Raw genomic sequence first — 14,940 nt, 5'->3', positions numbered from 1 at the left:
CCTTTAATGCCTAACGGCTGTATATGCTAATCGTTAGTCTTCTTACAGTGCACAAATTCGACTATCTACCAGGATTATGAATGCCGGCTTATACCACATTTATTATTCTGTCGAATTATTTTTTTCAAGTGAGAATGCAACACATGAGGGAAGAAAGTCTTCGGAGACATAATTTTCACCGCGTAAACATTAAAAGGAACGACGCGGTTTGACAGACGCTAACAGCTCACAAGCTCAGCTGTATTTTTGCATCCCCGCACTACATACTTTTATGCCCAAATTTCAAACAATGCCAAAAGTGCATAAATCTTGCCCTAAAATCCAAAATTTAAAACCAGCGTTGGCCAAGGAAAGATCGAAACTTGATTAGCTTCGAAGGATGGAGTTTCATTCACCATGACGATCAAATTTCGAAACAGGGCTAGAAAATATTTCGGTCATGCGATTCTGCAGGCAATATAAGGCTGAAGGCTCTCAATCGATAGCAACTCGACAAAATAACGGAAGTCACATGGACCTCACTAAAGTAGCAAATCCTTGATAAAATAGCAGAAGTTGTTGTTAATTACAACTTATGTACAACGCATATATACCCGCCTATTGACATAACAATAAAGAAATGTGAATGGTTCATCATCCACACGGCACTAGGTGGTCTCCATTGATATGAGCGATGTCAACAGCACAGCTACCGAAAATGACATCTTGAATGGTGATTTTCAATGCGACAGAGGGTTACGAAAGAGCGTAGTATTGCAGATTATATTGCCGCATAGACTATACTGAGGTAGAATATAATGGCGCACAGATTGCCAGGGATTGAGATTGAGCGATTAATTATAATATATACCAAATCAATTTCTATATCGCAGGGATCGCTACAATTTCTATATCACAGGGATCGCGGCAGTATTAAGCCTTGAGGATCCATCATTATCATAGGAAATATTCAGTTATTGATTGTGGCTTTGATACCAAATGTAAAAGTCTTAACTTACAGCCCAAAGATCATCAATACCGAATATTTCACAAACAGAACTTTATATGAGATGACATACCTTGATCAACAGCGGAAGATGTAATGGCTGCCATCTACCTTGATCTGACTCCTGACTGTTCCTCTTCTTCAGAATTTAGTTTCTCTCCTCTTGCCCTCACTTTCTTTATGTGCTTCTTGATGGAGAAGAATGCAACTCTTGTGTGTGGGAGAGAGAGGACCCAATCCTTTATATATTATTTAACTCTAATCTGGTACGTCCATCATATACCAATTCAATGCTTAAGATCTAATGCTTTAGATTAGAAACTGCTTTAGGATAAAATCTAAATGCTTTAAGATTATATCGGGTCACATTAAGATTAGAAACTGCTTTAACGTTAAAAAGCAATGAGCCTTTTGCTGTTTCTAATAGCAGTTTCTAACATGAAGAGCATTAAGGCTATAAGATTAGAAATGCATGTGTTTTGGTTGTTTGAGGAACATTGAGGGTATAAGATTAGAAATGCATGTGTTTTTAAAAATAGTTTTTATATAAACACATTTGTGATGATCACATTTCCACTTTTAATACCATCATTAGATAATTTTTTAATCGTTATTATTCGGGTTCATTTTACATAATATAAAAATGAATTTAAGCGATTTAACGAATACTCCGAAAATAAGAAAGTGTATTTACAATTGCAAATAAACTTATCTCTAATCTAGTATATGGTTGGAAAAGTGTGCCCTTAAAATAACTTAACTTGTTGCTATTAACGTATAGTATGTTTTCTCTTAGACTCTAATGTATTTGGTTCAAATTAAAGTCAACTCAATTTTTTTGGACTGAAATAAAATTGCGATTGCACTGTTCACGATTATTGTTTTTCTTCCTACCGGCGTCCACCATAGCGAACACTGCAAATTCAAATCCAAATCCAAAATCATCTTGATAAAACACCAGCAAAATATCCCCTTTATGCGGCCTTCTCCCACTGTAACAAAAACAAATCATAATTTTGTTCCAGTGGAATGGAAGTTTTGTGTAATTTTGAATTTTTGGAGATATCATCTATAAGCGTGTAGTGCAAGAGGATATAATTAATATGAAATTAAGTTTTATTATTCATTTTGATTTTTAAAATTTTAATATTTAGAATCAGTTTACAAATAATTTGAGCTCTATAATTCAAATAATTTTATAAACATTGAATTCAGTTTTAGTCCTAACCATGATTCATACAAGGGATTTTTCAAAATAGTAAGTTTGAACTTTGTGATTCAAATAATTTTGTAAGCATTGGATTCAGTTATATATTAAAAGGACATCTACAATCTCATAAAAATTCTAAAAGAAGATCGAACGATAACTATAAACAGCCGAGTGGTTCACACCAGAATCTATTTATGGGCCTTTGTCGGCTGTTTATGCCACGCTTCCCTTCAATTAGCCACTGAACATCCTTTGGTGATGTCATATACAATAAATAGTTGCAGGCCTAGTACATACATCTGTATATTTAATGAAGGTAACTAATCCCCCATGTCCCATTATCTCTGAAAGTAACAAGTTCCCAGCTGCTGCAGCATCACAAGCAGCTAACATCGTCTCCTGAAATTCCCTTGAGACCACCGGTTGTCTCCCCCATGCCCATACTTTCCCCCATAAAGAAGAAATAGGACGACATAGGTCTAACAGATCGTGCAGCCATTGGGATCCTGACCTCTCACGACAGTATATGAAGAGTATCCTTCATAAGGCCCGTACCCATATTGGGGATTCACTTGATGATGATACACGACTGCCGGAGTCTCTGCAGCCGCCTTCTCTTCTTTGGCAGGACCCACGCTCAGCAGCTCTCTAAATCCGAGCTTCATCAGTTTCTTTGCCAGAACCACAGGATCTGCTTCTCCGATCACAGTTATCTCCCTCTTCTCCATATCAACTGCAACGGACTCTACGCCTGCAAGCAAATATCATATCACTAATCAAAACCCAATTCTCATTGTAACGAGAATTGCAATGGATAAATATTGGATTGATAGTTACCTTCAACAGCTGCAACAGCTCTCATGGCCCTTCTCTTGCTTTTCTCATCTTCGATCGCCACTTTCAGCACCATTTTCTGCAAATATAACGCATGCAGGGCCATCATTGCCAGTTAATCGTTTCGATAATTCACGATTGCAGAATTTCTAAATCGATGATTCTGATTCAACAGAGTTAGAGTTAGAGTAGTGACATACCTTCATATTTGACAGCCTTCGAAAACTGTCAGTGATATGTGCAGAAGGCAAGCAGAAATCGAATGGCACTGAGAGCCTTCAGGTTAATGAAATCTCGAAGAGTCACTAGCTCAGAGCAGTTGGCGTGAATGAAGGAGAGCCCTACACTTATAAATCGTTGTGCTTTGTGCAGAAGAAGAGCTGTGCTACGCGGTCGGCGGCGCGTTTCAACGCGTCGGAAAGACGCCCAAGTCAGTACGCGGCAGAAACTTTGACGACAGGGAAAAGTAGCTGCCATAGGTGGTGGGTTCCACTAGCAGTTGAGCGGGTCTTCTAAAGTCTTCTCAGTCGTAAGTTTATTGTGGACTCTGGCCAGCGGTACGAATTTTCTGAGGAAGTGTCTAATTAGGTGGAGGAGTTGACTGGACGTTTAAAAGTAATAGGAATTTGGCAAAATAATTTCAAAATTTTTTGCAGCAGTGTTTGAATCATGTTTTTATGGTGGAAATAGATTCAGCGTCATCAAAAAATTTTGGGACACCCAAATTTTGAAATAAACTTTTGGGGCACCCAAAACTTTGAGCTTTGACCGCTATAACCTAGATTCATAAAAATCCTTGCCAGATTTTATGAAAATCTGACTAGAATTTCCATAATTTTCAGGGCAAAAAAGAATCCACTTAGACTACGACATTTTCAAATTTGCCGGTCTTTTAACCGCTCTGTGGGCTTTAGGGCAAAAAAGAGTGAGTTAGATTACGACATTTTCAAATTTGGATATTTTAACTGCTTTGACCGCAAAGCTCTGTGGGCTTTAGTAATTTCGTGATATAAGTATATTTCTAATTTATAGATGCAATGGTTTTTTAGGTCTTTTAATCGCAAAGCTCTTTGGGCTTTAGTAATTTAGTAATTTAGTGATATAAGTATATTTTTAATTTATAGATGAAATGTTTTTTAGAGTGGTTAATTTCAATCAAATTAGGGTAGAGATTTTTAAATACTTTGAATGTTCTAACAGTTTTTATGGGTACTTAATCTCTTTATGGATTCAAAAATAAATTTTAAACAACCAAAAATCACAATTTTGATTGGAATTGTATTAAACAATTAAAGTGAAAAAACCATTTCCTTTTATAAATTAAAACTCGTGTACTCATTTGTAACCAAATAAATCATATTTTATTTATTTCTTATAATAATAATAATTATGAAATATATATATGACTATTTAAATAATTAAAATAAAATAATAACAAATGATTAAGATTAAAATTTAAGATAAATCATGTCATATTAAATTGTATTTTTATAATTAAGTGAACTTTTTTTAATAATGATAATTTCATTAAAAATTTATTTTATTTATTTTTGTAATAATAATAATTATGAAATATATATATTATTATTGAAATAATTAAAATAAAATAATAAAAAATGATTAAAATTAAAATTTAATATTTTTTTAAATTCGCTTATTGATATATTTAAAATATAAAAGCTCTATTACGAAGCTTTTACTCGAAAATAAACCAGTGTATCCGCCTCTTCATAACAATATATCAAAAAAACTAACATAAATAATAAAATTGGCCAATGAAACATTGTACCGCCTAATTCGGAGAAAAATAGAAAATATTTCGAAAAATATACAAAATAAAATTGGCCAATTAAACAAGTTACCGAATTATTCGGACAAAAAAGAGAAAATATGTCGAATATAAAAAATAAAATTGGGCCATTAAACGTTGTACCGAATAATTCTGACAAAAACGACAAAATATTTGGGGAAGCGTCATTGGAGTTCCCAGTTCCACGTAGAAGGTGGACAATAATTGCGAGCTTCCATGTATGAATACGGAGGCTAACAGAATCTTTCGGTAAGATATAATATGGCTTTTTAAAGGCGATATCATGATATTCGCTGTCAAATAAATAAGGATCTCCCTGAGTCTTATATTAAATTGATTAATATTTAGTAATTAGCGACTTTAAATCGATATTAGTATTTTAATAAAAAATAAATAATGAATTTCAGTATTAATATTTTAATAAAAAATAAATAATGAATTTTGATTACAGATCCAATCCAGTTGCATAATTTTACATCACCATTATATTATATATATGTGTGGATGACTTACATCATAATTTCCGTAATATTTATTTATTTCATCCAATTAATAAATAATATATATAATATTAAATTATTGTTTAATTCTTTCATTTATGTCATAAAATTCCGATTCATTATAAAAATAATAAATGATACCATATCATTAATGTAAAGTTTATAATTTCTAAAATATCATAAAACAATTTAAAAAAATATATATCCACAACAATTATAAAAAAACAATTAGAAAAAATAAATCTATCTTACAAAATAATGTCGAATATTAAAACCCTATAACAATATTAATTACTTTACTGCAAAATGTATATTAATCACTTTGCTACAAAACACATATAAGTAAAATATTGTAAATAAGAAGTTCACAATTTATAAGAATGTCTTAACATTTAATATGTTTTTTTGTGAATTAAAACATTTATGATGATAATGATGATGGTTAACAGAGACTAAACTTTGGTCTATCGACCTAAGAAACAAATTATTTAGTTTGACTTAAGATTTTATTCCTATGTTCAAAAAGCTTGGAGAGAAGCCTCTCGAGCTCACTATAATTTTGACATCGTAAAAGGCTAGGAAGGTCAGTGTTACAACAAAGATTATGAAACTGAGATCTAATCAATTATCTTGATCAAAACATTGTTACATAATTATTGATATAAATCTTTCCTGGCTAGTTATGTATATTAGCAATTTGCAATAACCCGAAGGCCTAATTATTACCAAGACATAGGCAATATGCACGTCCAAGAAATAAAATTCAACATTGTCCTAAAGTCTCAAAGGACAAAAGAAGGCCATAATGCAGCCATGTACCGAGCTCAAAGAGGGTTGGCAACGTTACACCGCATAGAGAATGCACCCAACATGAAGAACCACCAATAGGCACATTGAGTCTAAGAAGATACCCAGAGTCAAATGTCACAGTACATAGAGTCACAGTCATTAGTAGAGTAAGATACAATTCACTTATCACATTTAACAACGCATTGTGTTTTAGAGCCATCCACACCATAGTTATAGCTGAGAAAGAAATAGAGAACCAAAAATTCAATCATTGAAATCAGTATAGAGGAGATCAACAAGGGTGTAGAGCCAACCATAATGACCAAGGCCCTCTAAAAATGCATAGGACCATAAAGGACCGACTAATTCACATCCACCTTAATAACATACGAGAGAAACAACTCATATCTACCACCATAGAAATCCACCAAAATTACTTAAAAAAAAGCATAAGAGTTTGTACTCCCTAGGCATGGTATAAAGAGGAGATTGTTGTTGGCTCGTAGGCACTAGAACCTAGAGGATCCATGAGATCTCTAGAGGAAGATTCACTAACAAAGAAGCCCTCAAACCAGGCCAATAAAGAATCCAAATTGTCCAAACAAAACCTTTGATTATGAATCATGCTTTTATTGTCCTTGAGAGAGAAGAACACATTGTAGTTTTCAACTTGCTTATCTTTGAAAACCAACTGCAGCAGAGTTGATAATTATTGAGGAAGGCCATAAGAATTTAGAAAATGAAGCTTTAGACTCTTGGATTTAACCAGAGCAATAATCCATTTCACCTCTTCTCTAATTAAGTATGAATCAATATGATATGGGTGGTCACCTCCAATTTAACTTTCCAAAACTTGGATATCTTTCCTCACCTAAGGAGGAACAACATCAAAGTGAGTAGCTATAGAGTCATACGCAAAATGATGAAACTTTTTATTTCCCAAAGGACCACCCATTTTGTTGCTCAAACATTGATGAGGCATCAGAATGATTGATAGGAAACAATGATTGTAGATACTAAACGACCCACAACCCCGAAGAAAATTATGAGAAGGACTTGACACACCACCTTTGGCACAAGACCAAAAAACCACTAAATTGTCCCCAAAAAACCAAAATACAAGTTCCAAATTCACCAAGTTGACAAACTCCTCACAATCTAGAATTATGCCCCACAACACCCTATGAAATCCTGGAGGAGAGGGAGACTGCCCAATATACCAATTTAACGCAAGAATACTAATATGAAGCTCACACTAAATAATGTTAAGAACTAGAACATTACACAGTCGACTGTAGCCAAATTCCCATAGTATAAATGATCTCCTAATCCAAAAAGGTGACCCATTCAAATTCAGAACCACACTAGAGAAGGCATTTTGAGACTCGCAAAAAATAGATAGAGGAAATAAACACATCCAAATGAACAAACCTGAAAAGTAGGAAAACCGATTAAACCAATGCCAAAATACCATCAACTCGAGAATTATGGAAAAACCAAACAAGATCATTCTCATCATGTTGCAGTGCTGGACCCACCAACATGTCAGGGGATCTCCCTAGTAAGAAGTCCCAACTAGACCTCAGCTTGTTTGGGGTAGGAGTCTTTGAAGTGGGTAGTACGGTATTGCCTTGACTACGGTTGTGTGCAGAGGTAAGTAAGATGTCCTTGTTGGAAGCAGGGGAGTGACCTTGCAACAAGTCAAGGAAGGTGCATGAAAGTCTCTAACACACGAAAGGGGAGAAGAGTGTGCCCCTTAGAAGCCCGTGATAGCTTGAAACTTGGAAGGGAACACGCAAACTAAAAGATATCACAAGATGGAAAGTAGGATAGCCGACAATCCAAAGTGATGCGTTATACCAACAACACACTTCGATAAGATTCATACAAACACATACAAAATAGTCCATATATACATGTATAAATTACAAATATATACATCGCTAGAGTAACATGGATAGCCGAACTACAATAACAATATATGCATGAAACATGTTGGCTTTGTTATATTAAAAGAGTGAAAGATCCAATCATACATACAACCATGACAGCCACTAGCCCTGATAGCAGAACATTACAGTCACTGCCGCCTTCTCCTCCAAAGAGATGTACTCACTCTGCACTATGGAGAAGCCAAGGCTCATTACAATACACTCCACGCCTTCTCCTCCAAAGAGATGTACTCACTCTGCACTATGGAGAAGCCAAGGCTCATTACAATACACTCCAAGCTTTCTCTAAGTTAAACCTATCGGAAGCTTGGCACCCAAAAGCCTGTACAATGAGTTATGAGGTTCTATATATTGCAAAGGATGGGGCGACCGTCGACATTCCCCTTTGTGACTCAGCCTACCCTTATGACTCTTCAACTTACACATGATTGTTTACATTCTATTATTGACACTTGGTCTTTCACTTTACATCATGTTTACAATACAAACTACACATGTACCCATGTGAGACAAAAATGGGCTTGAGTAAGCCATACAAGACATCACTAAGACTTGGAAAACTATGGGAAGACTAACTCGTTGACATCCTCTTGATGATCTACGATGGCAAATTGATGCCAAGTTTGGTAGTCTGTTATGGTGTTGTGTACTCCGTTGTGACATCCTTCTGAAAGAGAACTCTTGCCTCTGTTGCATCCGGGTACACTGATTTGGCACCTCATGTGCATCATGGTCTTAAGTGCAGCCAGACCAACGACATAGTGTTGCATAGTTTCTGCGCTCATCTGCAAATATGTGTTGGTTTCTATGCGCATCAACTGCTCGAAGTACATGTCCATCTCCAGTCGAACTTGGTTCATTTCTTTTGCCTCAGTGAGTGTACCAATGGATGGGATCACATGTGCACACACAATGATATCCAAGCTCCTAAACACTCATGCATGTGAAGCCTATAAGTTGGTGATGAGCTGTGGGAGTTCATGTTAGTTCTAGATCTGACTCCGGATGCAAGCCTTTAACTCCACTGCCTTTGGCTTCATCATCTTTAGAAAGTAAAAGGGAGCTCCATTGTACCTCATTTTCCGTATCTGCATGTGATTGACAATGGTGTGTATGTTTGTTAAGATGCATGCTCTCATATCACAATGCTACTGCCAACCATTAAGATGGGCAACTGAATTATGCACGCCGATGACCCTAAAATACAACTTCTGCATGATTTCCTCTAGAGATGATACTTCATCAAGTATCACTTTCTTCAACTCTGCTCTGGTAGATGATGTAGCTTGCTCTTCTCCCTGCTTGGCCACTTGCAGTTCCTTATCCAGTTCTCGACTATCAAGAATCTCACACTTGAGTTGGTGGCTTTGGAATATGCCTTTGTAGCATCGACCAATGCAGCTGGATGTCTGTGCACATCAGACACAATCACTCGTTCTTGAAAATGCACAAGAGATACATGGACATATGGAGTGGGCATTTTGTGCAATTGCACAATTGTATGTTGTGACTCGTCGAAGTATATGTTGTGCACATATTCTTCCCAATTGTCCTCAAGGATTTCAGTATCTCCTTAATCACTTGGGATTTGATCTGCTCCCAGATCTGGTGAAGCCAATGGAGTGACCTCTTGGCCTTTGGGCATGAGGTCTGTATCCTGATCCTACTCTGGTTGAACCACATTCATGTCCATTTGTTCAATCTCCTGAGCAAAGTCCTTCTCCTATAGTTGTTCACCCTGTTTGCTATCTACTAGTTGTTCTCATGAGTCAATTACTTGTATTGGAGTAGTTTCATCAATGTGTGCATGTCGTGCCTCCTATTGTTCCCATTCCTGCTACGCTTCCTTCTCTCTTTCGCGCAACTCTTGTTCTTCCCTTAGTTGTTGCTTCAACTCCTGCAACTCCTTTTTTGCCTCCTCCAGCTTCTACTTCTCCCTCTATATTTGTGCAATCCTTCTTTCGCGCAGTCATTTATTTGCCTCAATCTCTAAAGTTGCTCTTAATACAAGTGGATCTTCCTTGAACTTGGAGCTTTGCTCCACCTCTATGCTGTCGATAACCTTCCTATTGCCTTTGTCATGCGCAAGTCTACATCCCTTTGCTGCTGCTGATGTTGCTACTCTTTGAGATACTGTTGCCTTGTGCATTGCTAACCACTTTATAACCACTCTAACTGGTTCATTGAGCCTTGAGGAGTTATAGTAGTATCTCCATGGGTCTTCCTCGGGCCAATGACATGCCCTGTGGATCCAAGGATGATACACTCTCACATAATAGTCTTCCACTAATTGATGTGGGTCATATGAATTGAAACTTCTGGTGCTGAAGGTGAACCTCTTGAATTCCTCCACCTTGGCCTCACCATGCTTGAGATTTTGGATCTCATATAACCTAATCCGCAAAGGAAGAGCGGGCTAAGGTGCCTTCTTCTTCCTGTGCAGTCTTGTTGACAACCATGTGAAGATGTGGTATGCAACTTCTTGCATGACCAGCTTATCCATGGAAAACTTCAGTAAAACATGCGGAGCCTTCTCTGCACTGTACATCCGGATGAAGGTGCCAAGGGGTCAGGCATACCAATCTGCTATGTTAACCAATGCCTCCATCTTTGCCTGTGACATGCAAGGCAGATCTTGCTCAAAGATCATCCTATACACCAGGGTGATGAAGTGGTTTGACAGCTATAGTATAACTCCACGAAAGTTACACTCAGAGAAAAACCTGCAATAGGTGTGCACAAAGGTTTCTGAAGGTGTCCATGCCCAATCCAAGCCAAGGAATTGCTGATGGGAAAATATTGCATCAAGAATGTAGGTGGACATTAATAGATTTTCTTGTTGACCCTTGGGTGAATGTCGGGCATATATTACTTGTTCCTTCAGCTGGAGAGCCAACATGTTAGACCAGTTGAAAGGTCTTCCTTCATTTGCCAACTGATCCAACAAGATCAGCCAACTCTGTGGGAAGGTTTTTGTACTCTCTTGGCCGTATAAGAGACATGTGAATATGACGAAGAACTGATAAGCCTTATACAATACCTTTGTCTTGTATACTTGGTTCGGTGTTATCCTGAACTTAGATGGATCTTTCACCCAACTCTTCAAGATGTCTCTTGAGTTTACACTGTTGTTGGGTTTGGTGAATGGTGCATCCATTGTGATCATCGACTATGGTAAGATATACATCTCTTGAAATTTCTCTGCCATGAAGGTAGAAAGGTTTGTTCAACTGACACTTCTCAACACCATTGTATTTGGATCAGTATGCGAGATAATCTAGTGGATTATGTTCGCACATGGAAATGCAGGATACATGCATGCAACTCGGTACAAGCCAGACTTGTGTATGTTGACATAGACTCTACATTCCTCCAGATTCTCCTCAAAGGTGCCTAAAAAGATGTCATTTATGTCCTACATTTTATCTTGATCTCCTTGTCTATGAACATCTTAGTGTCTTCATAGATGGGCAAGCTCATAGACACTTGCTCGACCACATCTCCAGTTGCGCTGTCAATGGTGTCCTTTGACTCCTCTCATGGAAGCCACTGTACCTGAACTGCTGAGAGGCTGATGAACACTTGTGATAGCTGGAGATAGAGAAACACTCATTGTGATAGCTGGAGATAGAGAAACACTCATGGCAAGAAAACTGTCAGTTGAAAAGCAAAAGAAACTTGAGGATTGACATGCAACACACCTAAGTGTTTGACTGGGAAATTTGTGCAATTTTCACTGGGAGGTTGGGAGGCTGACTACCAGAACAACACATAGCACAGTCTAGACTGCTAGTGAGCTAACTGATTGTTGAAATTATGTAGAGAACAATCAAACTGGGTTTGTTGAGGACTGAAACTATGCAATGCGCAGTTTTAGTCAGCATGCATGCAACCCAGGAAAATTGCATAGCACAATTCCGGGGACCAACTGAGGAATTGCCTCTCAGAATTACGTAGAGCACACCCTGGGAGGCCAGTGTGAGGCAAGCTCCACGCAATTTATGGGATCAAGGAAAATCTTTCCATTCTAGGATTGTGTAGTGCAAGCTAGACAAGGTAAGGTTCTAGCCAAGGCAACTTAGACCCACTGATGGGTGACTGAAAACAATAAGGAATGAATGCATGTGTGAAACTGGGTGAAAACATGAGTGATTGAACATGCATGCAATTAGTGAGTGCAGGATTCAGTAAAATGGTAAAACAATGAAGTGTGTGAAGCGAGTTGTCGCGACGACGACTGTTAGTGCAAGAACAATGTCATTCATGCAATAGTAAGGCGATGCAATGGAAAACTTGAAATAGTGCTTCTATAGGATAACATGCATTAAAATGACAACAAGAATTCAAAAATACCAAGAAATTAACACCCTGACAAACCAAAATACAAAAAAAACAGAAAAGCAACAAAAGACATGAAAAGCGGAATTACCCGGAAAAAGTTGTGCAGAGTGTGCTTAATGTTTCTAGATGCGTTGGGGATGCCAAAGCTCCAAGATCAAAGTGAAGAGTGAGCTTTGAAGCATCGAATAAATAGTTTGACAATATCAAGGCTTATGACGCGCATGCCACAATTCTAGGAAAAAGCGACACTTGGTGGGAAGTTTCTAAAACGGCTTTTGCATGTAACCCCCAACTGCTAAATATAGATCCCTAAAATCTAGGCATTTTTGTTTCTTTGTTTCTTTTTTCTTTTTCGGGAAAAAGTTTCCCATGCATGCAAGGCAAGATTACACAATCCTGGAGGGAACCGGTCGACTTGTGAGCACATGCAATAGACAACAAGCCTCAGGATGACTTTTGCGCAATTTTTGGGTTGAGTGGCTCTAGCTGCCCCTCAAGCTCTGTGTAATTTATGAACTGAAGCAAAAGCTTCCAATCAGAACTGCACAGATTTTGAGAGTAAGTCCAGTGATGGGTTGCTTTGTGCAATTTTCAAGGGGAAGGAAGCTTGCATGGTCTGCACAATTTTGGAGAGCAACTGGCTGCCTAGATACTTTGTTCAATTTTGGAGAGCAACTGGCTGCCTAGATACTTTGTTCAATTTTGGAGAGCAAGGCTAGTTTCCCTCCAGTTCTACACAATTCTCCAAGTCAACACAAGTTCCGGTTGAAGACCAATTCAAGGGATGTCAGCTTGCGGGTGGGAGGCAAACAAGTTAGTGGGCATAAGCTGATAAGCCAAAGAAACTCAACTGAAAGCATAAGTACCTGGGTAGTGCAAGACATGATGTTAAGAATTGTTCATAGGAAGGCTCCAAAATGAAGCTAAGGAAAAATTTTGGAGGATGGTTGTAGCTACTACAACATTAGCAACACACCGGTAGAACTCCAATGCTTTGAATCGGCATTGTTTTGTGAAAAGAAAGTCTAACTCCTATAGAAGTATTGTTCGATTCTCTGATCATCATGGTTTCCACACTAGCTTGAGTGAAAGATGTAGCACTTTCCATGCTCTTGATCTACAAAAAGACATTCAAAGAAAAGTAAAATTAGTTGTTTTGATTGGGGATGAGGGGTGTATTGCAACACAAGTAATATGACTGTAAAATTTTAAGTTTCATCTTTGGTGTTGCTCTGCTACCAGCATGCCTGGACAGTACCCTAGCACAGTCACATAGGAACACAAGTATTGCTTCGCTACCAGCGAGCCTGGTCAGTACCCCGATGAAGTTACTTGCATCACCTTTCTGTGTAGGAAGCATTTCTCTTCTTTTTCCTTATTCATTTTTTTTTCATTTTTTTCATTTTTCAAAGAACTGTGCATAGGCACTTATTTATTTCAGAGGCGGAAGAGGGATCATAACTTATTGAGAGTAGAAGAGGTTGTTATTTCATATAAGTACGTTATATATACCTCTGACATACTTTTTAAGGTTTTCCCCCTCACCTTACTCTACTTGACTGAGATGACAAGGATTAGCCCAAAAACAACTGACTAGAGTAGGTGGTACTAGTTAGAGTGAAATTCTTGTGTTTTCACCAATATTCACTTCGAATAGAACATATTTTCCATTGGTGTATCATTGAATTAAGACCACATGTTCTGCATAAAGAGAGAGGACAATAGCTAACCAAGTGTTGATACATGTACAAGTCCTTGTGTACTTTACCCTACATGTTTTAAGGGTCACACACGGTTTCATGTGAAACTAACCTATGGATGTAAACAAGAAAATAAAATGATAAAGAAAAGAGGAGAAGCAAATGAAAAAGAAAATCAAGTTAGAAAAGCAAGCAGACAAGCAAACAAACAAACAAAGAAAGAAAGCAAACATGCATGCAAGAAAACAAGACATAAAGAAAACACTACTCCTACTCCTAAGGTCTACTCACGTGAAGTGATATTTCCAATGCAGCCATCGATGCATTGGTTGAACCATGTTTATGAAGGCATGGTCCATGAATAGGATGGTCAAGCGAACTAGCAAGCATGAAAGATATAAAAATGAAGATTAAAACACTCCGAGTTTAAACTCGTCCACAGAAAATAAAAGAGTGAAAGCATAAGATAAGCACTATGTTGACTTACCATGGTGTTGTGACACATTGCATGCAGATGATAAGCATGCACACACTCTTGACTGTGATAAATAAGAAAACATGAGAAAGAGAGACAAATTACGTCTTGCAAGTGTGCTTGCTATGTATGATTCCTCCAATGCATGAGCGATGGGATCATGTGATTCAGGTGGAGGAAGAAACATATGTGTATTGGATTGATATTTACGACATACAAATGAGTGATGAGAGCCTTGGGTGGTTCAACAATTTCCTGATCAGAAGTGAAACTAACCTCAGGACAACGATGGCCTGACATAACCATTAGCTCGGGCTGAAGTGCCTCGACGGCCTGCAGGGTTT

The 14,940-nt window shown here is 37.6% G+C and overlaps 1 protein-coding gene across 1 annotated transcript; it reads right to left on the bottom strand.

Annotated features, from left to right (window-relative positions):
* Nucleotides 1-2,274: 2,274 nt before the first annotated feature.
* LOC149177251 (heavy metal-associated isoprenylated plant protein 39-like) lies at nucleotides 2,275-3,365 on the bottom strand. Its single transcript, XM_089423356.1, has 3 exons — nucleotides 3,230-3,365; nucleotides 3,033-3,108; nucleotides 2,275-2,946 (listed from the first exon to the last, which is right to left on the bottom strand). The coding sequence occupies exons 1-3, from the start codon at nucleotides 3,233-3,235 to the stop codon at nucleotides 2,675-2,677; spliced, it is 354 nt and encodes a 117-aa protein (XP_089279482.1). The 5' UTR covers nucleotides 3,236-3,365; the 3' UTR covers nucleotides 2,275-2,674.
* Between the last annotated feature and the right edge of the window lie 11,575 nt (nucleotides 3,366-14,940).

The sequence above is a fragment of the Pinus tabuliformis genome, chromosome 4_1 (genome assembly GCF_031772625.1).
Source record: "Pinus tabuliformis cultivar Carrire ecotype Pingquan chromosome 4_1, CPIR1, whole genome shotgun sequence".
NCBI classification, from domain to species: Eukaryota; Viridiplantae; Streptophyta; class Pinopsida; order Pinales; family Pinaceae; genus Pinus; species Pinus tabuliformis.
This window is presented reverse-complemented; position numbering and strand designations above follow the sequence as displayed.